The following is a 27,914-nucleotide window of genomic DNA, read 5'->3' on the forward strand; positions in this document are numbered from 1 at the left end:
CATACACAGTAGGATTGACTCATATTTATTAAGATGCTCTAAGGAAGAGTAGTTACCATCTATAGCCACTAGTATGGCAGTCTGTCCTTTCATTTCATGGTTTGTCATTGCATCATTTACGTCGTTTGTAATATTCAGGCCATTGCGTCGCATCCACTCACGATTTCCGATCAACACGGTGTATGTCTGAGGAGCTGATGARCCTTTTTGCACAGACAAAAAGAAAAATTAGCATCTCCAAAGTAGCGTACACAAGCAGAGATGTTTGAGGAAGAMAAGTAAGGCATAGGTTCTGCCTGAAGACAGCCTCATAAAACTTCTCCTGTTCAAGATTCAATCTGTGTCTGTTWACACACAGAACTGCGTCATGGACTTAATGGAAGTATTTGCCTTTGCTAGCTGGCATTGTTTTTCTGAATAAATGAGGTATGCACATTTAGTAAATGCCATCCCRCTTTGTTCTCACAACTAATGACTTCCAAATATAAAAGCTATTYCTGACAAGAAAAGAAGTAGTGTTGTTCTAACAAACAATGCACCTCATTATGAATTCAATCCAACTTCACAAGAACCATATAAGCGGGTGAGAAAATACTACATTAACACCATTCACAAATGGCACAGTTCTGATGATTAAAGTTCTTAGTCTATTAAATTCTTCTAATAGCTTTTCCAAAAAGGTCAAGAGCACCAGAGCCTTCTGAAGAGAACTGATGAGCTTCTTAAGGAAGGCTTTAAACACCTTTTTTTTTTCTCTCCAAMACTACAAAATAGCAAAGTGGCCTCCAGAGAGTATGAAAGGAACCTGAATGTATTGGCCTAATCAAAAATATCAGGCACTGAAATTGGTTTTCAGATATAGCATACTTCGTTTTGCATCTGCTGAATATGTTTGGGTTTTAGTTTTTGGAGAGGYATATGAACAGAAAACAAAAGGTCCAAGTTAATATGAAATTGCAGGGTAGGATATAGAAAGTAATGGTAACATAATATATGTTAAAGGTAACTAGTCTAAATGGGAAGATAATGCTAAATAGCAACTTTGCTGTCTGCTGGATCATTCGTCTGCCCATTACTGGGTATGCCTTTTTGCCTATGTATTGTATGGAATTTTCAAGTACTCATCACTGTACTTAATTCTTTTCTAAGTTTCTTCATTGCAGAGAGATCAAGAGCTGTGGAGAGAACTTCAGTTTTTGTTAAGGCACATTTTGTCCCTCCTGTTCTTTGGAGCCTCCTTCTGCCCCAAATCTACCTTTCTCTTATTCATAGTTTGCTAGATGGTTGGTGCTGTTGATTCATTCTCTCTCACATTGCAGCTGGCACTCACTCCAGGGGCAGACCTACCTTGTGATTCAAAGAGTGTGATCACTGCRTTATCTCCCAGAGCACTGCTGCTCCCACTCCTGTTAGCATCCAGCGTACTGGGACCTTTCTCAGCCGTGCCAAGGATGGCCTCAACTCCTCTGACCCTGCAGCTGATACCACAGCCTGGGACTGCCTGGAAGTCGGTGCAGTATCCCAGGCTCCCAGTGCCAAGCTCCTGCAGGTGTAACCAGAGGCTGTCATCAGTCCGTGCTGCCCACATGGGGTACAAATATTAGGTAACTCCTGCGAAAAAGAGGCCTCATTCCTCCTCTTGACAATAACCGACTGAAAACTAGCCTGGATTATCAGTAGCACAGAACTAAAAATAAGGATAAGCTTCAGGTAAAATAAGCTCCAGCTGTGCTGTGTGTTAGACTTCCAGAGAGGCCAGCCATACTGATCACAGCCAGATCTTAGTCCTAGTACCAGTAACCATAAGGAACAGCTTTTTCTGGTAGTTCAAGGATRAAAAAATTAGATTGGTGGCTCATAACTTTAGCTATGACTAGAAACAAAAGAGAAATATTACAACATTAAGCCATGCAGCTTCTGAAAAGATGCAACTTCTAATTAACCTAACAGACAACTGGCTGTGGTGGATCAGACCTTTTATATCCATGTAAAAGTACAGTGAAAAACTGTATCTAATTCCTGGAGGGATCAGTCTGGATGTCAGGGAAACTGTTGTGTTGGAAAGATAATCCAGTGAGCACCTTCAAGATTAGAAAAGGGATCATCAGGACCCTACAAATTACAAAAAAAAGAGAAGATACTAATTTATAAACAGATTATTCTGGGTTTGTCTGGATTGTCTCTGGAATTTGGAACTATATGTACCTTTCAGTGACCTTAAACCACAGGGATGATAAGGCAGGTGTAAGAATATCAGTCAACAGTACAGCATTACAGTTCATATAATCCATGATCCAGTAATAACTGGTGCATGGGRTGATGACAGAAATTTCAGGATACTAAACCAAATTTTAAATAGAAAATGTAAAATAGAAGAAAGGCAACTGCTTATATTCTCTTTTCCCTTCTAAATTTATGTTTTTACTTCTAAATTTTATCACTGAAAGATCTAGTAAGTTTTACATGTTTTTTAACATTTTTTTCCCTAAATCAATTAAAAACTTCCCTTAGCAGACATAAATAATTTATTTACACAGACTTCCTATTTTCAYTATGACTTGTGTTTTACTTCTTCCTGAAGCTTGAGGAACATGTGAAATATATAATAAATGACCTCTGAGAATATATAAAATTTTCCAAGACTTGAGTAATCTAGTAATTCATTTGTAAAACTCACAAATATCACAGTGTAATATTCAAGCTTTAAAGTCTTTTGCTTAATTTATTCAAATGAGCAAGTGACTAATAGAAGCGACTACCGTCAGGTAACAATTAAATGTCACCTCACACATTTACTTCATTATGTTGTTTTAAGTATTCCACCTCCATATATTCCTTATTTTCTCATTAGCTCAAGATAAACTTAGCAAGATCTTGCTTCAGAACTCCACAGTGTTACCAGAAAAGCACAGCTTAAAATACGCCTTCTGGTAATGTCCAGACCAAGATGCCCAACCATGCCATCTCTCAGCTTTCCAGTGTGTTAGTGTTTAGGCAAGCCTTTTCCTCTGGGACCTGATCATTTCATACAACATTTCTGCATTTTCACAGATGGCCTCAGGCCTTAGCTGAAATAGGAAGGCTAAGTACCTCTTTGCAGTATTTAGTGACAGCCATTCCTAAAGGATGCTCGCTGCTGGCTTCTGCAGTGCCAACAACTGCCARTACCTTCTTCAGGGGGAGCACAGCTGTGTCTCCCATCAGAAGCACCCTYGTGACTCTAGGAACTCCATAGGTGATGGTCCCAGTTTTATCAAACATCACAGTCTTGATCTGCAAGAAATAAACCACAGTTACTGCCTAAGCCTGGCAAGCATAGGGATGCTTCTATGTTTATGGCACATAAATGTAGTCAAGGCTTTAGTGAACAGTTGACTATATCCACACAAAGACAGAATAAACCTACAGAAGCAGGGATTTCTGTCTGTACCTTGAACTATTTGTAGAGTAGGTCTCCTTGTACTTTCTTAGTCATTCCTCATAAAGCTACAAGATCATCGTGTGCCCSTATCAGGATCTCAAGTGTAATTGTAGGACTCAGATGCATACACTAAGGACAGTACATGCATTCACATGCAGGACTTATGCAATGGCACCTTAATCACTTTTACCACAGGGTATGTGATGCAAAAAGGGCTTTTATTAATGCAGTTCTAAACAATTAACAATAGCACTGAGGAAAAAGGACTTGGGAAGTGGTTTGGTGGTTGAGAAGATGCAGAGTGCAAGAAGTTCAAGAAACAACAACCCAAGCAAAACCGATGTCATGCTATTCACCAAACTCAGCCATCACCTGWCAGCCAGGCCAATGGGTCTTGAGGAAACAGAAATGAAACAAAAAACACAGGCCCACATATACTGGAACCCAAAGATAAAGTCAATTCTAATCCTGAAAATAAACACAGCAGAGAGAAACACAGAAGCCAAAAAACTTGTCGAAGTAGACACTTCTTCCTTATCCAGCTATTCCAATACACCAACCTTGCAGAATCCAACATGTCACCTAATTTTCAAAGCCCTGACCATAGCCTTGCTTGGATCCAAAACATAAAAAGTCCTAGCATTAGTTAGAGGTGTTTTTGATTTTTTTTTTCTTTTTACCCCAGAGCCTCAGAAAAACCTCTGGTCCAGTAAGAACAAGAATTGTCAGTCTGATTAACTTACTTCTACCATCCTTCTCCCTTAAAATGTTCTGCATATGTTTAATACAGTCTATCACAGCACATTTCCAATTCACATTCTTTCCATCACCTGTGGATATATCCAGCCTCTTTCTCCTTCAACCTCTTCCTCCTCTTCTCATCCTCTATGTGTCTTTGAGGGTTTTTTCTGCCACACTTCTATCTTTCTTGTCTATTAACTAAAACAACTACAACTGTTTTTCTCTTACATCCTACATTTTAAACTATTTATCATGGACAATACGCCTTTCATAACAGTACTCTGAGGAAAGAAAAAACCCCACTGGATTATTGGGCTCTTTTGCAGAAGAGGTAAAATGCAAAAGTCAGAAACTTCTGAGGCCATGCAAAGGATTAGCATCCTCTCAGTCAYGAGGCTGCAGGACCTGTTGGCTCTCAACATTTTCCTGTAATTACTTTGAAGAAGGTCAGATTTGTCTCTTTTACCTTAACAAGCAGCAATCAATTAAAAAAAAWATAAAAGAACAACTTTCCACAGTCTTTCTTTGGACCTGCAGGATTTCCTGGGAAATTGTATTTCAGTTACAAAAGTATAGAATGAACTACTAACCTGATGTGCCATTTCCAGGGGTTTTCCCCCTTTGATGAGAATACCATTCTGTGCAGCCACTCCGGTGCCCACCATTACAGCTGTGGGGGTAGCCAGGCCTAAAGAGCAAGGGCATGCAATGCTCAGCACAGTGATTGAGGTTTGAAATGCAAACCTCAGTATTATTTCAGCTTTTGAAATGTTTTTGCTCTGATTCTGCAAGAAGAAGGAAGAGAAAGGGAAAAAACCWAAGATATGTAAGATTGCCGACAGCAGATAATATAGGTGTACAATCAATTACAGTCATTTCAGAAAATACATTTATATGGAAAACTCCACTACAGGAAATCAATCTATTATTGTTACTGTAATGCTGGAGAAAGGTAAATGTTATGAATTGTTTATGGCAGTATTTTCTGTAATTTTTGCTGCTCAAGCAYACATATGCTTATCTCTGCTCTGAGGCTCCCAGGTGTCAACATAACTTGTTGGAATTTCCTTTAAAKCTTACCAAAGGAGAACACTATTTCCAGGTATACAGATCCCCCAGTTGCAGAGCATAGCAAATACTCATCCTAAAGACAACAGAAACTCAGCTTCTTTCTCAAGCCAAACCCACTATCTGCTACCAGAAACAGGAATGTTTCAGACATGACAGGAATGGCTCAGCTCCTTGCAATGCAGCTATAGGTTGTGTTTAGTCCAAAAAGACTGCCAATAATCTCCATTTTTAAGAACCCCATGCAGAATTAAGGGGTAAATGCAAAGGTATATTTATACCTGCAGAGAGATTTTAAACAGCATGATTATCTGCTCTGTGGAGAAAATACCATGTTTTACAGAAGGATTCACAAAATATTCTGAGTTGGAAGGGACCCACAAGGATCACCAAGTCCAGCTCTTAAATAAATGGCCCATAGAAGGATAGGGCCCACCATCTAACCAACTGAGCTCCTCTTAGGGTCATTATAACATCAAAACCTATATCGAGAAAGTATGTTAATTACAATTGAAGGCACTCTAACTCAAAATACCAGTTATAATAATAAAAATTACTTACAGGAAAGTATTTTTTAATAATATCAAAATTTACAAAACCAATTGTGATCCATACGATCAATGTCACAGTTGATATTATGATGATAAATGGAACAAAGTATCCACTAAATTTATCTGCCAGTTGCTGGATGGGTGCCTATAAAAAASAAAACCAGTTATTTGCATGTTCATGGTTGAAACTCATAAATAGGTAGAGTTCATGAAAATTCACAGAAGCATTTATGTGATTCTTCTTTTGAAATCTGGAAAAACATGGTTTGTTGCATTTGTAAGTATCAAAACATAGCATTTTTTTATTATTCAATCAAGACCTGTGAATAAGATTCCTTCTCTATTACTTTTACCTTTGACATTTGAGCTTCTTCCACCAATTTCACGATCTGTGCCAGAGTTGTATCACCACCAACATGAGTCGCATTAACAAGRAGTGAGCCATGTGCATTTATTGAACCAGCAATCACTGTGCTCCCAGGCTTTTTAATGACTGGCATTGGTTCCCCTGGAAAGAAATGGTTAAAGTAAGTGACCCAATGCCCCTAATAGCATAATTCATCAGCACACAGCTCACTCTATGCTAGCMAAATCAGTGTGCTAAGCAACAATGATCACAAATCACATACTGTGTATCTCTGGCGAAGACATGGATAAGTAGTGTCAACCTTTATTAACATTTYATAGGTTTAATTTCAAAGCAAATGCTGCTTCTTTGATCTTAGCTTTTTGGTATGCCATCCCTCAAAAGGCCAGGAGCAAACTGGTTGAAAATTGAACTTCTAGGAAGTTCTCTTTTAACACCTTGCATAGCAATTGGGAGTTTTCTTTATCTCCCTCAGTTTTCAAAAACTAGAAAGCTTTTTCTGTGGAAAAGCTCCTGTTCTCATGCTACCTCTCCAAGAATACAAGCCCTAGAAAATCTTTATTTTCTCTGTTTTTMGTGGTAGTGATAACTACTGGTTCTCTGAAGCTAAGGGTGTCCCTCTTCCCAAGTAAAGCAAAAACATAACAAGAACAAGTAAGCCAATGCCTACGAAATTTTTTAATACCCTTTATGAGAATTGCACAATGCATTGAACGCTTATTACAGAATGAAATTAAAATTTCAGAAGATTTAGAAAAGTTCTATGACCCTTAATAAACATCAAATAAACAAGCTTTTTGATACTTTTTTTCCCCTTCCTTGCTCAGTGGGAGAGCCCTGTCATACCAACCCCAACATCCCATCAATATTTCTGCATTATCCTTTAGAAGTTATTTCTGAGGAARTACCCATCTCTACAAATACATTCCAGAGGAAGCTCCAACCAGATCTCTGGAATAATGAGAATACTGTTACAACTTTACTCATCCCATTGGTATGTTAATAAGTGGCCAAACTGAGGGGAGCACCCTCAGCTTCAGCTTTTTAGGGTGTGTACAGATGCAGGATTTGATTTCAGTCTCACAAAGGCAAGCCACAGCATCCATTAAGGTGGGAGGCTATTCAGACAGCCGCGTTTGCGTTGGGTCTGCTCTCTTGTAATAAAGATTTMCAGAAKATTTCACTTCTCCACGTAAGGTAARGGAAATTACCAGTAATGAGAGACTCATCTGCCATAGAACTGCCTTCAATGACCTTTCCATCCACTGGGAACTTCCCACCAGGAACRACTTTTATGATATCACCCCTCTGAACCAGTTCAACAGGTACTTGCTCCTCCCTGCAAAAGACGCAAATACAACACAGAGGTTACTTATGCCATCAGCTTAACTGGATCAAGCCTGGTCTGTGGCCCAGGCAGACTGAAGGGATTTTCATTCTTAAATATATACCTGGAAATAGAGTGGTCAGGTCCAAGAGTCACCACAGTGGCTTCTGTGGCTTGAAGAGACATAAGTTTAGCAAGAGCTTCTGAGGTCTTWCCCTAAGAAACAGAGATTCATGTTYAAGATACATAGAGATATAGAAATCCTGATGTGTACTTAACACAATGAACTCTAACTAACCTTTCATATTATAGACTTCATCAGAAACAGCTGATTCAAAATCCCTCTGAATAGTTTATTCCAGTCCTATCATAAACACACAATATTTGTGTGACAATGACTTACCTTGGCTATGTGTTCCAGCCATCTGCCCAGAGCAATGAACACAAACAGCATTGGAGGAGTATCGAAGAAAGTGACAGGGCTTTTCTCTGCCTTTTCAATGATGGCTACTATCAGGATCACACAGGAATACAGGTAAGCRATTGTCGTTGCCAAAACGATGAGCACATCCATATTGGCCATCTTGTGCCTCAGGGACTTGYAAGCTTGTACGTAAAAATACCATCCACCAAGGAACTGTTGGTGTAAGCATGGACAGACTGTACTAAGATCACAACATAAACACAGCAGTGATTACAGAGTAAATATTGCTGCCTATAGCAGAATTCAGACCATGTAGTAGAGAAGGGAAGGCGTTGCGGGCCCAAGCAAATTTGATATTGATATAACTTCAGTTCTGCTAGGAGACTGACCCCATTGACATCCTCCCATTTGTACTTCCTTGTCCTCAAAACCAGCAAACTAAACCAGGCATAGAAGATGAAAGGATTTAACTATAGCTACCCAATTAGTTTGCAGATGATCAGGTATCTCTTCATTTTAAAATTATCTTCTCCACTTGGAAACTATCAGATGGAACTTTGCCACGAGTAAGAGCTATGAGTAAATGCAGAATGGATAACTTGCAGAGAAGTGCCACTTTGTTCTGCATAGGTGGTACAGACAAGAGGGTAAGCCTAATCCACTGAATCTTTCCATTAGCCTGTCTTTATCAAATCACATAAATGGGAGATGAATGGAAAGCAAACCCGTAGGAAATGGTATGGACATACCTGAACAAAAGTGCACAGGATAAAGAAGATAAGATTCAAAACAGATAATCCAGGAATGAGGTTCTGTTCCAGTACCTTAGTCCCATGGTCCTCACCATTAGGTATTTGCATATAAATCATTATGACCACAACAGGGATACCAAACACYAGGCTGTACAAGAAAGATTTCCTCCACCTGAAAAGGAAAAATAGTAAATCCATGGGGTTTGTGCACCCTGCAGTACTCAGGCCCAGCTGTGCTGGTAGAGGGGGATAGGGTTATTAGCACTGTACTAATGCACAGCTTTGGGAGATTTGCAAAGGTCCAGTATTTGGAAAAACTTCGGTGTTTCCTACATGTTTAACTGTATAGACTTCTAGCAGTTAAAAATTGAGGCTAATGAAAGTAATAAAAGTACTTGAACCAAATGGCGAATGAYAAAATTAAATATGCTTTACACAAGAATAATCTAATTAACTGGGAAGAGTGCTGGGGGGAGTAGACTTGCAAGATGTGATCTAGACATGTTCATTAGTGAGAGAGAAAAGAAATACTTACTGCTGTATTTCCTTTTTATGATCCAGGTTATGTGCATTTGGAGCTCTTTTAGCCACAGAAGCATGAAAGCCAATTTCCTTTTTATTGAAAGGGCAGAAAAGATAAGTTAGTTTTGATGAAGCTAACCATATTACTTGTAACACATTTAAATCACAAYACTTTTAAAATAGATGTCAGAAAAGGACACCGTTCCAGATTTAATAAATTCCATCCCCTTATTTATTGTTAGATCCTGCCAAAATGAGAGCATATTTCAGTCAGTAGCTGAAATTTGGACTACACAGGGTATGGATTCAGAAAGTGTCCCAGTTCTTAGGCACAGGAAGCTTCCACTGACAGGTGGAACTGTGCTGTGCTACTCCTAAAGGAAAATATATGCTCCTTCATCTCCACTGGAATAATTAGGAGAGATGGGACATACCACAAAGGAAGTAAAAATGCACAAGCCACTGGGCTAGACAACCATGTGAGCAAGTCCCTAACACTACAGTTTTAATAGATACACCTTAAATCAAAAATTAAAGTGTCCAAAAACAGTTTAAACCTGTAGAACAACAAACTACAGGGCAAGACATCGCAGAAACAAATATAAGCAAAAAGCGAGTTTTGACTGACACTTGGGTGAGTTGCTGCCATAGAACCATGCCTCCCAACCAAACACCCTAAAAAGCCACAGCATGCTTGCAAGAACATTACATCTAAACTTCCTACCTGCATCATGAAATGCTTCCATGGCAAAATATGTTTTAGAGAACCACWCTGACAGCCTGAAGAGCCTACTAGTTAACGTGCTAATAACTGCTGCTGCATCATTTCTGTGGTCTAGGAGCTCTTTTCTGAGTAAATACTCTAGAGCACAGAAAGCAATCAATCTGTGCGGTCCTCCTGACTACTCACTGCATGCACCTCATATAGAATGATCTTTTTCCTTCTAGTGGCAAAAAAAAAAAAAAAAAAAAAAAGTTTTGTACACCTCTGGCCATGATAACAGCAGATTTTATGACCTGTGTGATTACTGGTAAGCCAGGATTTTTTTTTTTCATTTAGTATCAGGCTTTATCACAAGCTGTTTTGATTTAAAAAAAATGTGGGAATAGATGCAAGTTTATACAGAGATATGTAATACTTGTGGCATGAGCTGTGGCAAAACTCTTGCAGCCTTTTTCACTGTCAAGAGAAAGAAGGGTTTTTTTCTGAATTATCAACACTTCACTGAAATGACTGTGATTCTACACATAATTGCAAAAAAAGAATATATGACACTTTTGCCAGATATAGATAGAAAAGGTTCTTTGTGCAATTTTTAGTGTGTGTTTTTTGAGTAATAGCCTGGGAGCCTATGCACTCCTGTGGAGAACAGCAGYTTCACCACAAGAGCATAAAAATATRGGGCAATAACTATGGCATCTACAAAATCAGTGAAGCCTCTCAAATAGAAGCTGCTTTATTTCTTACCTTACAATTGTCTCTACATAAAGAAATTCCCAAAGCCTACCTTGATTACTTTTATAATATCTCGAGGTCCAATAATTTCAGGATCAAATTGGATGTGAGCTTTGCTAGTCGCAAGAGCAACTGAGGCAGAGAATATGCCATTTGTTCTCATGAGTTTGGATTCAATATTGTGAACACAAGAAGCACAGGTCATCCCTGCAATCTAAAGAGAAAAAAAAAAAAAAGACAATTTTGGGTAGTTCGCAGTCCCCCACATTCACCCAGTATTTGTAGGTGTACTTGAGACAAGGCCTCGGCATAGAAGTTTTATAGACCTGTCTTAAATGATATAAAGCTGAGAACATAACTAYCCACTTTTATTATAAAGTTTTGCAGAGAGCAGATATAGTCACAGCTATGTATTTGTATGGCAGCACTCAGACGTGCCATTAACTGTAAAAATATAACTAATACAATTCTATCAAAAGTCCTATTAAAACTGCCAGAGCCAAACCCTGCATTTTTAACTTCATCTCGCTTATGTACATTTTTCCTGTGACTTCAGTAAGGCATGTTCCCACTTTGTGATCTATTAACACAAAAGTAGACTGCTATCTGTCTCACAGTAAGTATTTATCAGAGAATAAAAATTCYTATTTGAAGAATCCCTCCTTCATATAAACAATTTACTATTTTTACTGATTTTTCCCAGAGTTCCTAGGCCTCTATACAAAGCTCTTAACACTAGCAATACGTATTTGTTAACACATTCTCAGTTACCCAGAGTCTGTACTGAAGTGCCTTAACAGAAAATTTTGGGTTCAATTCTGCTTGCAAAAAAAGTCAAATCTGTACATAGAAGTATAACTTTTTATTTCAGTGCATTTGGATAGACTCTTYTAAGATGCAAAAATTGATTTTGTCGGTTCAGCAATTAAGAAAAAAATAGTGTCATCAGCCAGAACTGAGCTGCTGAAGCCACAGCTGCTCAAGCAAAGGTAATTGAAAGAAAATGAGTCTTCCAGACCTGACTTTTCCAAAACGAACATATAACTTCAAAGACACATGACTTACAAGAAGCTCCACCTGCCCTTCTGTTTCTGCCTTATCTTCCATGACGGTGGCTTCAAAACCCAAATTCTGGATCAGCTGTACTATTTCAAGAGGCTGTATGAGTTCTGGCTTGTATTTTATCTCTGCTTTACCTGCCATCAGTGCTACCAACACTGAAACAATTCCTGCAGTGGCAATAACAAGAATATTAGATAATGTAGTTCCTTCGAGGGAAAGAAAAACAAAATATTACAAGTTACTGTCAGTGAGGACTGTAACAATTTAGAGACATTATAAGCCTAATGACTTCTCTCTGCCTCCTGCTGGGGTTGAGCCATAGTCACAACCGCCAAGTTTTCACTAAGACTCAGCCACACTCTGTTTTCCTTCAGCAATGAGAGGAATTGCAAGATTTACACATGGAAGCAAGTGAGTTTTGCTATGATCTAATGAGACAAAAAGCATGTTTGGAAGACATCTTTACACCCACTGCTGCAAGATCTACCCTAGTCTCTAGAGCCAAACAAATCTGCAGCACAATGCTAGACCTTTTTATTCTCCTGCTCTCCATCCCTCCTTATTTTTTTAACTAATAAAAACCCCACAGAAATCTACATTTAGAATTGAAAAGCAAAGCATAAAAATCACAAGGCAAAAAAAAAAATTGCTGTGAAGAGCTGATTTTTTTTTTTCATTTTTAAATCAAGGCAGTGAGGCCACCTCTGGGAGACTGGGGACACATTAATCAATATGCAAAACTCCCCAAAAGCATGTTGACACAAATGAAATCAGACATTGCTAAAGCTCATCTGTTAATCTTCTACATGTCCAGCCTGCAGACTTCTAGACTAATAAAGAGCACTGTGCCTAAGCTTACCCTGGCAGTGGAGCCATACATTTGTTTGTACCTGCTTGTGCAAATATGCCCTGAAGGGTAAGTCGCACATCACAAACATGCCAGAGTTCTCAATGGCTCTGGAGGAGATGGATTACTTTGTAAACCAACAAGGCCCTGAAAATTGAATCAGAACCATTTGTCTGTTCTTGTCTTCAGACTTATTTGAATTTTTTATCAGATTACAACAAATTATTGGTACAAWACAAGTATGTTCATCAGGTCTCTCTACCAGTGCAGTAGGACAGTTAAACAATGACATAATTACATTAGCACTAAGAAAGAGCATTAAGTCTATTTAACCTTCAGATATAACCTTTAGTATGACAGCCTCYTCATAAATCTCATAGAATACCTTTTCCATCCCATTGTCCCTTATAGACTCATTATAGGAATCTTAAATTTATTACCATCTTCTTTCTGCAAATTTTTTTCAATGGTAGATACACACGATGCACAAGTCATGCCTGTGATTTGTAAAACACATTTTTCATCTGTTGTTCCGCTGGTCTGGTTTGGCCCATCAAGGTGAGAACTGTCTGGATGACCATCTGAGGCATAGCCTTGGCGAGGAGGCTCTGGAGCTCGAGGCCGCAGGGCAACGTTGCTGGCATCAGGCTGGCACCTGCCTTCCCCAGTGGTGGTATCTTGAATAAAKGCACAATACACTGAACAAACACTATTTACAGTGTGATTGGATGATGCAAAAGTAYAAGCAAGTCACATTTATCAACCCTCATAGCTGTTTGGAAAGTGGCACGATAATCTTGGTCTCTACATGGAAATMATGTAGGTTGTTACTTTGCTTGTAAAAATACACATTTACCAGTACCACTTGCACAACCATTTAACTCTACAGAACCAGTGTTCCACTTTCAGATGGCAAATGATTCCCTCCAATTTCAATGCCTAGAGCTGMCAGCTACCTCCACCTGATAAAGGTATACTGGTATCTGGAGGGTCCTTATCCAGCACAGAGAATGTAGTCCAGTCATATCCATTCTGTCATTGCKGCAATCTATGCAGGACTCATATCACTTCATCTCAAACAAGGAAAACAACAAGTTTCTCAACAGGTTTCTCTTTATGGCACTGTATTTAYACTGCAAGTACTGCAAAATTAATATGGGAAGCCCCCAGGAGACCTGAACACAAACAGGCCTCCCTGCAAACATTTTTATCCTTWGCCAGATCCTGAACAGACACATATCATCTACAGCTGTGTTCACAAACTGCTTCCCATGAGCAGAGGTTTGTGTAAAGGAGCAGGAGTTGCTTTGGAAAATGTTAAATATAGAGGAGTCCCTCCTTTTCCACAGATGGATTGGAAGGTCTCCTACCAACWAATCATAAACCAAATGAATCATAGACACCACATACAGGCCCRTCCTCATTTGTAGTAGTACCACATATTCAGAGGTATTAGACCCATGAGAGAAGTAAATAGGATCTGGTTTATTGTGATCAATTAATTAATTTCAGGTAAACTACATCAGTATTTCAAAGCAAATCACTTTAGTTGAAGCAGGTAAAAATCATCACACTGGAAATTTSCTAGAGAGGAGATTGTGCATCAAAACAACTTCTAAAACATCAAGCACATCTATAAAATGCACACAAGGCTGTAGTTGGCATGTAAAAGCACCTGTTCCCATCAAAGAGTGCCTGCATTTTGTCACCTCACTTAAAGCAAGGTTTAGTGAAGTATGGCAAGTAAAAATACTCAAGAAATAAAGGTGGAAGGATAAAGACTGAGACTAAAAAGAARTGTTAGCTAGGTAAAAAGTGGTGAAACCACTTTTTGAAAGGGATTTCACCCAGTTTGTAGGCTTTAATGTTCTGGAATATAAATGAAAATATTTGGYTTGATAGATACACTTACAGCCAGTAGACATAGGAGGAAACCTGCTCCAGGAGACAAGGGGATGAGCTATTTGAAACCCTTTGTACCACAAACCTTTTGGCTTCAGAACRTAACTCAACTCTTACATCCACTGCTGCAGTTATTAAGGGCCTAAACAAAGTGCTTACAACTGAAACCTCTCTCCCTTGCTAAGTGAGGTCAGGTCAGGCCAGTCATTTAGAAAAGACTATGTCAATGTGATGCTTTAAGAGTTTCTCTCCAGAAAGGAGTATTAATGCAGATGTTACATGACCCATCTTGGCACATAACCCATAGAAGAAAAAACTTACCTGTCAGCACACAGGTATCAAATCCCATGTCTTCTATGGCAGCTCTTAACTCTTCTCCACTAGTGACTGCTGGATCATAATGTATGGTCCCAGTACTACCAGCTAGAGAAACTGCTGCMCGCCGCACTCCCTGTCTCTTTGATATGGCTCCTTCGATGGACTGCACACAAGAATTGCAGGTCATCCCATCAATCTTAATAATTGCCACATGTGTTGTGCCTTGCAGTGGCTGGCTGACAAGATTGGATGTGAAAGCAGGTGAGGAAGATGCTCCTTCATTTGCTTCTGAACCATTAGGGAGGCTAACTTTAAAGTTTCCAGGGGGAAGGGATTCAATAGCTTGCAGCAAAGCTGACAGGGTGATTAAATTTGGGCTATACTGTACCACAGCACATTTACGCTCCAAAGACACAGCAATATTTTTTACACCTGGAAGGTCTGATATATTTCCTTTGATGTTTCTGACACAGGACTTGCAGTGCATGCCCTCTATCTGTACAGTCACTGTAGCTGTGCTACTCATCTCGGTGACCAGTGAATCCAGCCCATCACTCTCAAGACTTGCTGATGTCTCCCYGGGGTTTGCATTCTGCAGGCGCTGGAGATCGATACCCAGCTTCAGAGGGGCTGATTTACTTTTAATGGTGCAGTCATAGCCCAGGTCACTGATGTGCCTCTTGAGGTCATCAGGCTGAATGATGTAAGGATGGTAAGCGATAATTGCTTCTTGGTTATCRAGTGACACCTTGATTTTTGCTACACCATGCAATTTCTTAATCTTTCCTTCAACGTTGGTGACACAAGACTGGCATGTCATGCCTTCTACACGAAGYTTAACTACTGCTTCTTTCAAGCTCGGCATATTTACAGTCTCTGTTGTTGACTTCTCTTCTGCTACGTTGGCATCAAAGCCCATGTCCAGAATTTCCTGACAAATCTGTTCTGGATTTATTTCTGACTGCAAATACTTGATAACAGCATTGTTCTGTTCAAGRGAGACTTTAATTCTCAAAATGCCCTTCACCTTGGAAATTTGGCCTTCTACGGACTGCACACATGACTGGCAAGTCATTCCCACAATATTGACTACCACAGTATGCTCTTGGGAAGGTGAAGAGGGCATGGTTTCAGAGCTCTCCTCATAGCCCATGTTGTCAAAAGCAAAATTATGTTTCATTGTAGGCTTCAGCTCACAACCAGGAGGAGAATCAGTGTTGGACAAAGCCTAAGGAGAAAGGGGAAAAGTAAAAATAAATAAATGCATGTATCTTAAGCCCTGTAAATACAWCAACAGTGTGCATATGCTCTCAAGTACTTACTAGAAGTGCTCTCAAGTCAGCCTGTATGGCCAAAACCCTTTACAACATTATTTTACACTTTGAATATGTTACCAGTGAGCTATGCCCATGATGATGAATCAGGATTCTGACAGGTCTCTTGCGCAGCAATTTAGAAAACATTGATCAGTGAYATAAAAGCAGAATTGACTCAATATTCTTACCCCAACCATATAATTTAAAACTTGAGCTCTCTGTAGCTACAGGACACTTCCATTACATAGCCTGAGTTGCTTTTCAGAGCACACTCTCACTGACACAGTGGGTTACAGTAGCTACTGTGCTGACTGCCACTCCAGAAAGGTCATAAACTGGCCCAGTCTGGCCAACATGCTGCTTCTAAGGAGAAGTTCAAACCAAACCAAAGAAAACCAAAAAAACCCMAAAAAAACAGAATCATGACTTTTCCAGAAGCCTTAAACAAGTTGGTGCAGGGAGGGCCAGCGGTGTTATATTTGAAGATCTMTATGTATGCACACAAAGGCCTGGGCTTTCTGTATTTAATATACAGATATTTTAAATTGAAATCTGTATCTAACAAAGACCTTGAAAGAAACAGAACTATAAGCAGATATTTTCCTTACAGTTTAATTTTGCTTACCTATCTGTGAGGCACCCAAGAAAGACTGTAAATCGTGCTACAGTAACTCACTGATTTGATCCAACACTGATTTTTAGGATGGACAGTACTGAAGTACATCAGCCAGAAGTGAATTATCTCTCAGTCAGATCACGGGCTGTGCAATAGTGGAACTCTACAGCTGAATGCACTTGATTCAACTGAAAATGAAATATTAAAAAAAAAAAAAAAAWGTGCCAATGCTTCTCACAATACAGCAACTGAGAGCACGGACTGTCTCCAATTGCTGGAGCCCTGTGATGAGGAAGATTGAAAAGGGCAGGGACAAGACCTAGATTGTCAGATTTCAYGGAAAGAACATGAAAATTCATGTCCATGATTTAAGGCAACTTTAAGTACTAAAGATCGAGATGAAAGCTACTAGGATAAATCTGCTCTCCTGCCTGCAAAGCCATGGGCTCTCTGGCATGCAATAAAACATCTRATGCTGGGCATTACTGCAGGGAGAGCCGGGAGAAGGGATCACYGGACCAGGCTCAGGACTGCTGATCCTGTTCCTATGACTCACAAGAAAATGCCTTCCTCAATACCAGAGCACGGACGAGGAGCATTTAGGCTGTTTATTAACACTAGACTGCATCCAGTTCATTTGATGCAGTATTCAAAATTCATTAACTTGATTTTGTTTCACGCTTAGACAGCTTGGGAATAATGAGGTCAGGGGTCACAACCAAAACAGCAAAAATTTAACACAAGAAATTTGCTTTCAGCCTTTTCTGTACTGTACTTGCTAGAACAGGAGGAGGAATGAGCAAGTTCAACTCTTCAAGATTATGGTGCAGCCCCCTCAACTATCCTGACAGCAAGCTCTCCCTCCTGCTCCCTCCCTTCCTGCTCAGCCTCAAGCCCACATGCCAAGGATGTTGGGAAAGAAGAGTCACAGGAATATTTTAATSCGGGCATCCCTTTATGCCTCCTCCTCCCACAGGCCTGGCAGCACCCAGGACACTGCTCTCCTTGCCTTTCCCAGAAATTACTGAAAACCCCAGCACAGATGGAAATGTGCCACAAGCACCTCCTTTCAAAACCAAGCATTAACAGTTAATCAGACTTCCCTGCAATGGTGGTTCCCTATTTAAACACATACAAACACAACCAGRACACCCTCATTCTTTTGTCCTCCTACTGCTGTAACTTCCCACAATTTGAAATCATAACCTGGTCTTGTGTACGGGAWAGAAACCCATCTAAAAACAGTCTCTCAACCACCATATTTCAAATGCAGCCTAAACTCAAGCTCACATTTACTGTAAATTCTGCCTCAAGATGCGTTATGTGAATATTGTCTGTTGTCTCCTCTTCCCTGTCCCCAGTCCCCAAGGACACGGGTTATGGTGGCCTGCTCTCATCACAAACACCCAGTGAAATCCATGTGAGTTACAGAAGCTCTCCCTGGGAGTGTACTTTGGCTCATAGGACAAAGGCATTTGCCTTCTGCATCCTTTGGTGGAACACATCATGAGAAATGGGYAAGACAAACATCCTCCACTCTGCTTCACTGCCTGTTCAGCCACCACTTGGAGATGAAACTCAGGAACTATAACAGGCCTTAAGTCCTCCCCTGTTTCCRCCACCCTCACACTCACTAACCATCTCAGTTTTCCTGCATACCCCATGACAAAAAAGCAATTTAAATTAAACACATAAAAAGATTAAGGGGTAGTTCTTGTTATCCAGTCTTTTGAAAAGCATGAAAACTAGAACTGATTCTACTATTACAGTGTACTGTAAGTGACAGATACTTCAAAACTTGGCCACTGCTTTATGTTTTGTATAAAAATCTATCCCAGCCTTCAGAAGAATTTGCAAAAATACTTTGCTTGCCACTTGACACCACCAGATGTTTATGCCCTGTAGGAGAAAAATCCTTGCACACACATTTTTAAATGACAAGGAAAAAATAGAGAGGGGATGTGGATATAGGAAAAATAAAAGACTTCTTTCCCTTAAAAAAACCTACCAAAAACACACAAGTGCCAAAATACAGAAGAATCTCCCATCAAACCCAGGAAATGTACACAGGTACAAATAAATTATTTACAAAGTTTTCAGTATTGTTTTTAACAGCTTAAAAAAAATCCAAAAACGGAAGGGGCACAAATACATCTATGTATGTATTTGCAAAGAGGATGTTTCTATACTAGACAATGAAAATAGCAGATTCATGTAAGGACACAAAGATGAGGGCTGCAGAAATGTGTCCATAGGTTTCCTCAGGCATGTGCTGGGTCTCAGAAGAAGGTTTTCTGATACCAGCCAACACCCACACATAAATGGCATCTATGAGGCTGTTCAATAATTCAGAGACACCATCGGCAAGAGGATCAGAGAAGCAAACACCACCAAAAATGCCAAAAACAGTGCTTGGGAGTCTCAGTCATTGCCCCTTCAGCTTGTTTCTGCCTAGAGATAAGTATCAACAAAATAATGGAAATGCATCTGACTCTACATCCAGAAGGGAATCTGTGAAAGAACTGGCCATGGTTACTCTTCTGTCTCTCACACCAAAGGAGAACAGCTCACTTTTGAGGGCAGGTGTACACCAAGTCTGTTTGCCCTACCAGTCTCATGCATATTTTTACAGTATCTGTGTAAAGAATATATAAATAATTACAGTAAATGATGACAATCTCTCCCTTGCTCTGCATGTAAAAGCTTGAACTAAAGTGCACAGCAGAGCGAGGCTCTAGTCAGAAAGCTAAGAATCCTGACACAAATGAGATGAAGCTCATGTGAACAATATAAAAAAAATAGAAGAAATTTGAGAAACCCATTGACACAGAAGCAGTAGCAGATGGAGAGAGTTTTAAAGGAAGCACCAGAGCCAACCGGAAAACACTTGCAGCCACAGGAGACTCCTGTGAACCAGACTCAAGATGAGTACCAAATGTGCAGGAGTGTGGCATCTGAAGCCCAGGTCCCAGTATGAGGATTTCAAGGCAAAAAAACCAAGGCATAAAAAATAACCCTTGATGTCCTGGACAGGAGCTGTGGCACTGATGCCCATCTGGGCTTGGGAACAGCTGGAAGAGGCAGAGGCTTGTGCTCCCCTTTCTGATTGCCTCCAGCCAGGAAGAAGATGATCATCAAACAGGAAGATTCCCTGAGGCTGGACTAGCATTTTGTGAAAGCATGGAGGTGGAGCAGGGCAGGGAGATGCTGCTGTATTGGCAGAACCAAGTCTCGAGCCATGGTTCGGCACAGAGCYCTCTCATAACATCCAGAGTTCATGGCAAGTCCTTTGGGAAAGGCAGTCCTTGCCAATGGTCTGGTACAGTTGGTGGGGCGAACCCATCCCATTGAGGGATGCCCTCAGAGGCTTACACACAGTCCCACAAAATAGGCTACTTCTTTTGGACACGCCAATTCAGATGTGCAAAGGCTGAGAGCTCAAGCAGGGGAGGGATACACAATAAATGTGAGAAAAAAACCTGAACTCAGAAAAACTCCAAAGACAAGAAAACCACAGCACTGGGTAAGACTTTCACATGTGCACACATGGTGACCCATGCCTTGGGAATGGATGCAACATCACGGCTGTAAACTCAACAAGGTTTGTGCCCTCCTTGGCTTCGTGGCCCAGACACCAGCCACCCCGGCTGAGTCATCATGATGCCTCCATTGCTGTGTTCCATGGTCACTTTGTGAGATGGCTTGTCACCAGGAAAGTCATCCTACCCATTTCCCCTTCCCAAGAGGTGCASCCACCTCCAGCATAACACTCCTGGACTCTGCAGCACAAGGCTGAGGTTGCCACAGGTGCACTCCACCACTCCCTGAGCATCATACACACCAAGATCCAGCACAGCGCTGCTCCTCTCTGCTCATTCTGCAAGACTCTCCCCCTTTGGCTGGCACTGCTCTCCTGCCCTCCATCGCCTGGCCTGCAGGGATGGCAACTTTCTCATCCTGAAACTCAATGACCAGACTCCTCACCCTGACGCCAGGCAATCACCCAGGAAGGAGATGGGGCCCAGCCCACTCAGCACCTCCCCCTCTGCCTCTCTTTGCCTACTCATACACAAATACTGGACCTCACTGAACCTCTCATCCACTATGTCCAGAAGTTTTGAGCTGCTCTTTTCCCTGTAGCTCTGTGAGCTGAAATTGTTGCCCTCTTACCTTTGAGCACACAACTGCCAAAGAATTATCTTATCTGTGGTTTACCTTCCTCGCTTCCTTCTTTCACAACCGCCTGATTCATGGCTTTGGATTCAGGCAGCAGCAACACACAACTGAAAAGCCACATACTAATAATTAAACGCTTCAGACATTTCCCAGTTTATTATAGGCGGACAGTGAACAACAAAATGAGGGCAGAGCAGCCACAAAAACATCAAAGGTCACAAGTCTTCAATTTCGTGCCTGTAACAGCAGCACTTCTGAGTGGCCAGAAATTCAATCCTTATCCTCCTTAACATTTTTCAGTGCATCTCATTAGACCATATTGCTTAAATGTATTAGATCTTAACTGGTTATTCTTTCTCCTCTCTTCCCCCAATTGAAGATTAACAAATATCGGTAGCTACTATTTTCAGTAACTACTTATAACACAATTTGTTATTTTTCAAACAGTTCTCAGAGCAGTTCTTCTGAGTCTTAAACGAGGGGAAAAACACCTTCTACACCTGAATGTCAAGATTCAATGAAAATATTACTACAAAGCACCCTTTATGAGGCTTTTGTTTCCAAAATACTACGTTAATTATACCAACTCTTCTGCCAAAGAACTGCTCTTTTCCAACTGGGATCAAGTTTCTCTAACAGTACAGACAATGAGGAAAGATTTAAGGCAGTTGCAGCCAGTCTTACTGAAATGACACCTATAATGTAGTCAACAAACCTCAGAGACCTTAACAGGCACTTTTAAATTAAAGGGAGCTGTATAAACCATGTGTGCTTTATGGGAAAGGGGAAAGCCTTGCTGTAAATGAAATGTTTCTAGCTTAGAATTAAAACAAGGCAAACTTCTTTGTGATGTTCTTCACAGCTCCAGTACAAGCAACATATATATCCCAGTGAACTGAATACCAAAATCCTTTTGTAGAACAAAATCATTTATGTCATGATTGCTTTCTAGCAAACATTTATGATACCAAAAGTGACTTGAGGCAGAAAAAACTTTCAGGTTTAAGAGTCTTCTGACTCTTATTTCATTCCAATCTGACACTATCTGAGCCATTCTAAGAATACATAGTTTCACAGAACACAAAAACACAATTTCAGAGAATATTCTGTGTTGGAAGGGACACACAAGGATCAAGTTCATCTCTTAAGCAAACAGCCCACACAGGGATCTGACCTACAACCTTGGCATTATGAGCATGCTCTACCCAAGTGAGCTTTGTTCTGAGTTTCTTTTCCTTAAATATTCACTGATCCAAACTGCAATGTACATACCTTTTAAACAGCAAATACTCTTTTGAAATAATAAACCTCATCATGTTTCTATCAGCATTGATCTTTCTAAGTTTCTTCAGCACAGCAGTAAACTCCAAAAATACCACAGTTATATACAACACTGAAAAAAAAAAAAAAAAAAAAAAAAAAAAAAAAAAAAAAAAAAAAAAAAAAAAAAAAAAAAAAAAAAAAAGTTGCCCCAGATGTATTTATCAAGAACTTCACTAGCACCCACTTTGTGGATATAAATAAACTACTTACCTTCAGTAAGGACCTTTTAATGTTTCTGCAGTTTCTGTTATTCCAGAGAATAAACTGGTATGARCTTCTGTCAACCTACTCAAAATATTGCAGTTCAAAGGAGAAATACTATTACGTTTCCCTCCTAAGAATCACTACTCTGTATTATTAGAGGTGGAGCTGAAACAGTGTTCATTAGCTTCTACGGCATAAGTCATCATTAACATCTTGTTTCAAAAATTATTTTCAGAGGATCCCCAGAGGACTTTGCATTTGTACTGCTTGTTATGGGGCTGGCATACATGCTGGGGATTGAGACAATTTAGATAAAAAAGGTTTAACTTCCTTTAATATACAACTCATATCCAACATGTTTTGTTTCAAATTCACCAGTTCAGAAACACCACTTCCCTCCCAACATGTGCACACACACACACCCCTCAGCTCACTGACCTGTCTTTCAACTGTATTGACTTCTGTCATTCCCATGGAGTAACTCTGCAAAAGTTTCTCTTCTTTCTGCAAGTTACTGCTTGCTTTTACTGGAGCTCCTGTCTTGGACTTTTCACCAATAATCAGTAGTTCAGGCACATCGTGAGTTGCCTGGTGCATACGAATAGACACCAGGGATACGTTTCTGTCGTTTAAAGTAGCTAAGTAGGACAGTTTCCTTTTCATTTTATTGTCCAGTTTTCTCTCCATTGTCTTTCTGGACTTTAAACAAAGCCAAACAAAAGTTTTACGAGAGCAGTTATTTGGTGTCCGATAAGCTTCTTTCAGCTACATTTACAACAGCTTGAAGAGTTCTGCCCGTCTAATCCACGTGCTCATTAGGCATTCATCACGAAATCCCAGTGGGAACCTGAGATTCTTATTTAGACTGCTTGCTGCACTCGGCTACCTGCTTTCCCTGCCAGTTTAACTGTTTCCCACCAATTGGCATCCCTTGTGCTTTCCAAAGTGCGTTCGGCACTGCTGATCTCTGCACACGGCGTTGCAGCAGGCTCAGCCAAGGCTGCCTTTCACAAGCTGCTCAAACATGACCTGTGTGCAGCGGCCAGCGCAAAATCAGCCCACACAGACAGGCGTAGGCTCCTCGTGGCCATGTGCACAATCACGGCTCCTACACAGGGAAAACGCTATTCCATTTCCTTCTCCTATGAAATTACTAGGGATTTCTTGGAGATAATGCAGCCCCGTCTAACACTGAAAACATGCCCATGATTACCTAATTAGATAAGGCTCCTAGATCAAAGGTCTTTCACTCATTTGGGGCACAAAAACATTCATTCTYTGTTTCAAGAGGGAAAACAAAAGAGTCAGTACAATATTTATACTTCCTAAAATGTGCCTCTTTAACCATCAGCATGTTTTGCTAAAAACCAATGAACCAAACAAAATTAAAKGAGCAATTAGTGCCATAAAGCAAAGAAATAAATTTTATTCTCCTTAAATTCTCTGGACAAGAACAGGAACATCTAATTTAGACACACATGATAGGTACCACCGCTAGAAGTGCTTTAGCCAAGCCTGTATATATTTCCCTGGGATTCCCAGTGCTGTGCTGATGCAGTGAGCGGGATCTCCTGTTACCAAGTAGTGAAGTCCACTCCCGAAGGCAGTGTTGAACAAGGCCATGCATTTACACATTTATGCAATTTATAAAATATAATGGACGTTATTTAATTTATTAATTTTATTAATTTTATTMGTTTTATTCATTTCTACCCTSCCTGGCTGTGCAGTGACATYACTGCACRTATGAGCCTTAAAATAATTGGTTTTAATTTAATCAGAATCTCTTGGACTTCTTGGAAAAAGAAATTMATTTACTCCCATGCAAAGGTTAGCACACAGGGTCAAAATCTCAGCCTATCTCTATCATGTCACAAAAACCTGAGGGTAACTTACAGAGACTCCACCTGTCAAAAGAGTTAGTATAAYATTTATACTTTCTGAAATGGGCCTCTTTACCACTAGCAAACTTTACTAAAAACCAATGACAGGACAAATTCAGACCCTTCTTATTTCCAAAGGCAGAGGTCTATCCATCACACACCTGTCACAGAGGGAGTGGTCCAAAAAGCCAACATGCAGGCCATTAACATCCTGGCTTGTCTCCCTGTCATAACTTTCCCATAAAGATGGGTCCTCACTTCTGCTCACACCATCTAGTTCTTGGAAAAAGATCTTCTGCAAAAAAAAGCAAAACTTCAAGTACTGCTGCAGCACTGTTTTCCATCAGTATCTTAATTTAAAAAGGTCAGTGATAATATTAAACTTTTTAAAAGGGTTATTTTGAAAACATTTTGAGAAATGGCCCTTCTAAAGAGAATTACYACAAAGAGTAAATTATCTGTGTTTGTTCTGCATTTATCTGTGAAACCAATTAGAACCGTATCTGACTTCAGCTCCAACATTTCACTGAAAAAGAAAATTGTGTTAAWGGTCAACTAATTTCAGGCATTACTGATTTCAACTGGTTTTGAAATGATCAGTTGCAAATCATACAATTGGACTTATGTGAAAAACGTCAGAACATCTTCAAATACTAAAGCTACGTCTACATAATAAATACAGATATACAGTTAAAAACTAATATTTGTCCTTCTCAAATAAAACAGGCCTCTCATCCCAAATCAAACATATTCAGAAATTCAGCTCTGTGTTATAATACCAAATAATGGCAATTTCAAATTCTAGATTTTCTTAGGAAACAGGAATTCCAGTTTATGGCCGTGAATAAAGCAAATACTTGATCAATTCATCTCTGACMGTATCTTTACTATTAAAAATATCCCAAACCCTATCTAGCATTTTTCAATAAGTAACTCATATTCAAAAATATCCTGTAATGAARTAGACCGTAGAAACAACTTAAGTTGTTTTGTTTCTTTTTCTTTATTTCAGGTTCACCAGCAAAGCTCAACTTAGACTGACAGAATAAGATGTTGACTAAGTCTCCTCTCTCCAATTCCCCTCAATCACCTTTTCCCCCCACAACTTCTGTGAATCCTAAGATAAAAATCTATTTGTTTCTAACAACAGGGCAGAGAAATCCTTGCTTAGTGCCCCACAGTCCTGTGCCTTCAGCAGAGTCCTGAAGACTGGTTTGGARGCAGAGAAGAAACATGTGAAGTTGTGCTTTGAGCACATTCAGCTTACAAGGTATTTATCCACATTAGAAAGAATAATTTGACTGCGGGGGATAGGTTTGCTATAGCTCTTCAGATGAAAGGGATATAAGATATATTTTAACCGCTTTTAGTACCTAGTTTTACTGTGAGCTGGAGCAATGGCAAATGAAACCTTGTGCAGCTGATTGAGCCTCAAGCAGCTCTTGGACAAGAGACACAATTCACAAAGCAGAAACCACTGAGCATCTTGTAAAGTCAAGTAATTCCCATTTACATTAATATATGAGACTGAAAGCTCAGAGGTCCTGCCCCACTCAATCACTGCACAACTCTCTTAYGGAGGCAGGTCAGGAAAGGATCCCATATTGGCACCTCAAAGCTGCCAGGAAAGTAAGGCAGATGCTTGGAATTAACCTCTGTCATTGTCTGTTGCTCCTGCACTCCAACAGACTGCTACTGGTTTCCAAATTATTTTTGCCATTCCAACTCAATTAAYTGTCCCTTTAGAGTTTAAACTAATTGAGTCAGCTACAAACTGAGAGTGAGAGTTTTACTTAMAGTTGAAATAGGAAAGGCAATGTTGCCCATCTCACCTGATAACAGTATCACTCTGATTTAAGGCAGRATTTTGCACAGTTTAGGATTTTCACCAGGAGGAATCACTCAGTCCTGGTAGCAWGAATTCAGATCGCAAATAGAAAATGTGCCTGCTCCCTTCACCACTTTCTTTTAGGGTCAGGCAAAGCTGTTTCACTTTCACATCAGAAAACACAGGACATTCCAAGAAATTTGAATCCCTTTAAGGCTCAGAGCTGRTAAAACATGAGTTTTCCCCTTCATATTACCTGCTACTATCAGACTACATGACAAACACACAAGAACTGTGTTTTCATATAATTTTTGTTTTCCAGGTGCATTCAACCTTGGCTTTATAGGATGTTCTGGCCTGGGTCTAATCCCTCTTCTTCCATGCCCAAAGAAAGCATCTTAAATAGTCTTAACAATGCCTTGAAAGATGAGATGCTTGGTTTCAAGGGAAAAACATGGGGACCTGGAGGTTAAGTGGTCATATTTCTTTAATCTGTGTGGGAAAAAAAATCAAAAACAACTTTCTRCAAGGAGTACACGTGCTGGCTACGGCTCACCAGGAAAGAAGTGCTGCACACCTTAGGAGCAAAAACACTGAAGGAACTTGGTTTACCACTCTAAGAGRGGCATGAAACAAAGGGTGGAGCAGCACAAAAGTGTTGTGGTTATGCCCGTTTAAAACAATGCAGCTAATGGGAACTAAGCTACAGAATTACCCAAAYGGTGAGCAAAAGCTGAATTTTACTTCACTAACTCAAAAATACATAYTATGTTTCACACCGCTGCATATGCTAATGACCTAAAACCTGTACATTYTTTACATGTACGATTAAAGTCACTCAAACTACACTTGAACATGAAATGACATCAACTTTACCTTTTCCCTTTTTCCYCTCCCGCAAAGAAAACAATATAAATATAGCTTAAGTGGGGCAGGAGGCTAAAGGAGACTCCATCTTTGTGAATGCCTATGGGGTAGGACTCAAATAGTCAGYTACACTGAGTGCTTCCTTGGAAAATTTAGAAAGTAAGCTTGTATTTGTGATCGCACTTTTAGCCCTATATAGCCATCTGGCATTCTAATGTCTTTGTCACCAGCTGTATAATTCATATTTTATGTATTCACATGTGCTACTACTCAGATGGTGTATTTATCACCAGCAGTCTACATTTCTGTTGCTCAATAAATGACATTACCTTGTACTTGGCYATGAGAATTACTGAAGGTCACCAGATTTCTGATCTGTCTGCGAAYGTTCATTGGGTACAACCAGACTTGCAGTGAATTGCATTCTTTGTGCTTYTGTAACCGTGGTGCTTCTCACTGAGCACACCTGAACCGGCAGTGCCGGCTCTGCATTTTTGTTGCTTTGAGCTGACTTGGCTGTCACTCTGCTGTCCCAAGTCCCTGTGATAMCTGAGATCCAGCTGGAACTAAACTGAGCTTATTTCCTGCCAAATCTCCTTCCTCTTCACACAACAGAAAGGTGAGCCTTACTCTTAAGGCAACAATCCGTCAGACGGACAAGAGGAATCAGTTCAGATGTGTTTACTTAATGTCARTGCAAAGAGGGATGTCTTGGTATTAATACATCACTCTAGAAATCCTATCTGCCTTTGAACATTATTAGTTTTCCTACTCTCCTCTTCAGACATCATTTTAAACCATCAAAATACAATGCATCCTGTGGCATACAAACAACATGAGGCTAAACTCCACATCATGTCATTTTTGACAGCATTTTGAATTATTCTTAATTTGTCTTCAGGATGCAATTAGCTAAAATGTTTGAATTCCTCTTGCCCCCCCC

At 40.0% G+C, this 27,914-nt stretch overlaps 1 protein-coding gene across 6 annotated transcripts in view; it reads right to left on the reverse strand.

The window, feature by feature from the left end:
- The window catches only part of ATP7B (ATPase copper transporting beta), a 41,326-nt gene that overhangs the window by 8,433 nt on the left and 4,979 nt on the right, over nt 1–27,914 (reverse strand). The window contains exons 1-16 of one of the 6 annotated variants that reach the window (XM_057367405.1): nt 22,832–23,353; nt 14,762–15,986; nt 12,979–13,236; nt 11,695–11,858; nt 10,682–10,843; nt 9,187–9,263; nt 8,649–8,823; nt 7,879–8,112; nt 7,600–7,691; nt 7,360–7,487; nt 6,135–6,289; nt 5,792–5,926; nt 4,753–4,947; nt 3,169–3,273; nt 1,348–1,543; nt 57–203 (exon numbers count right to left, since the gene is read on the reverse strand). In XM_057367405.1, coding sequence (XP_057223388.1) covers nt 57–203; nt 1,348–1,543; nt 3,169–3,273; nt 4,753–4,947; nt 5,792–5,926; nt 6,135–6,289; nt 7,360–7,487; nt 7,600–7,691; nt 7,879–8,112; nt 8,649–8,823; nt 9,187–9,263; nt 10,682–10,843; nt 11,695–11,858; nt 12,979–13,236; nt 14,762–15,986; nt 22,832–23,080 — 3,697 coding nt within the window. In that variant the 5' untranslated portion in view covers nt 23,081–23,353. Of the gene's footprint in view, nt 1–56; nt 204–1,347; nt 1,544–3,090; nt 3,274–4,752; nt 4,948–5,791; nt 5,927–6,134; nt 6,290–7,359; nt 7,488–7,599; nt 7,692–7,878; nt 8,113–8,648; nt 8,824–9,186; nt 9,264–10,681; nt 10,844–11,694; nt 11,859–12,978; nt 13,237–14,761; nt 15,987–22,399; nt 22,502–22,831; nt 23,354–27,914 lie in introns of those variants that run through there. The other 5 variants (XM_057367402.1, XM_057367403.1, XM_057367407.1 and 2 more) reach the window with 5 other exon arrangements.

The sequence above is a fragment of the Malurus melanocephalus genome, unplaced genomic scaffold (genome assembly GCF_030028575.1).
Source record: "Malurus melanocephalus ecotype Western Australia unplaced genomic scaffold, MMel_1.1 scaffold_78, whole genome shotgun sequence".
Lineage (NCBI taxonomy): Eukaryota > Metazoa > Chordata > Aves > Passeriformes > Maluridae > Malurus > Malurus melanocephalus.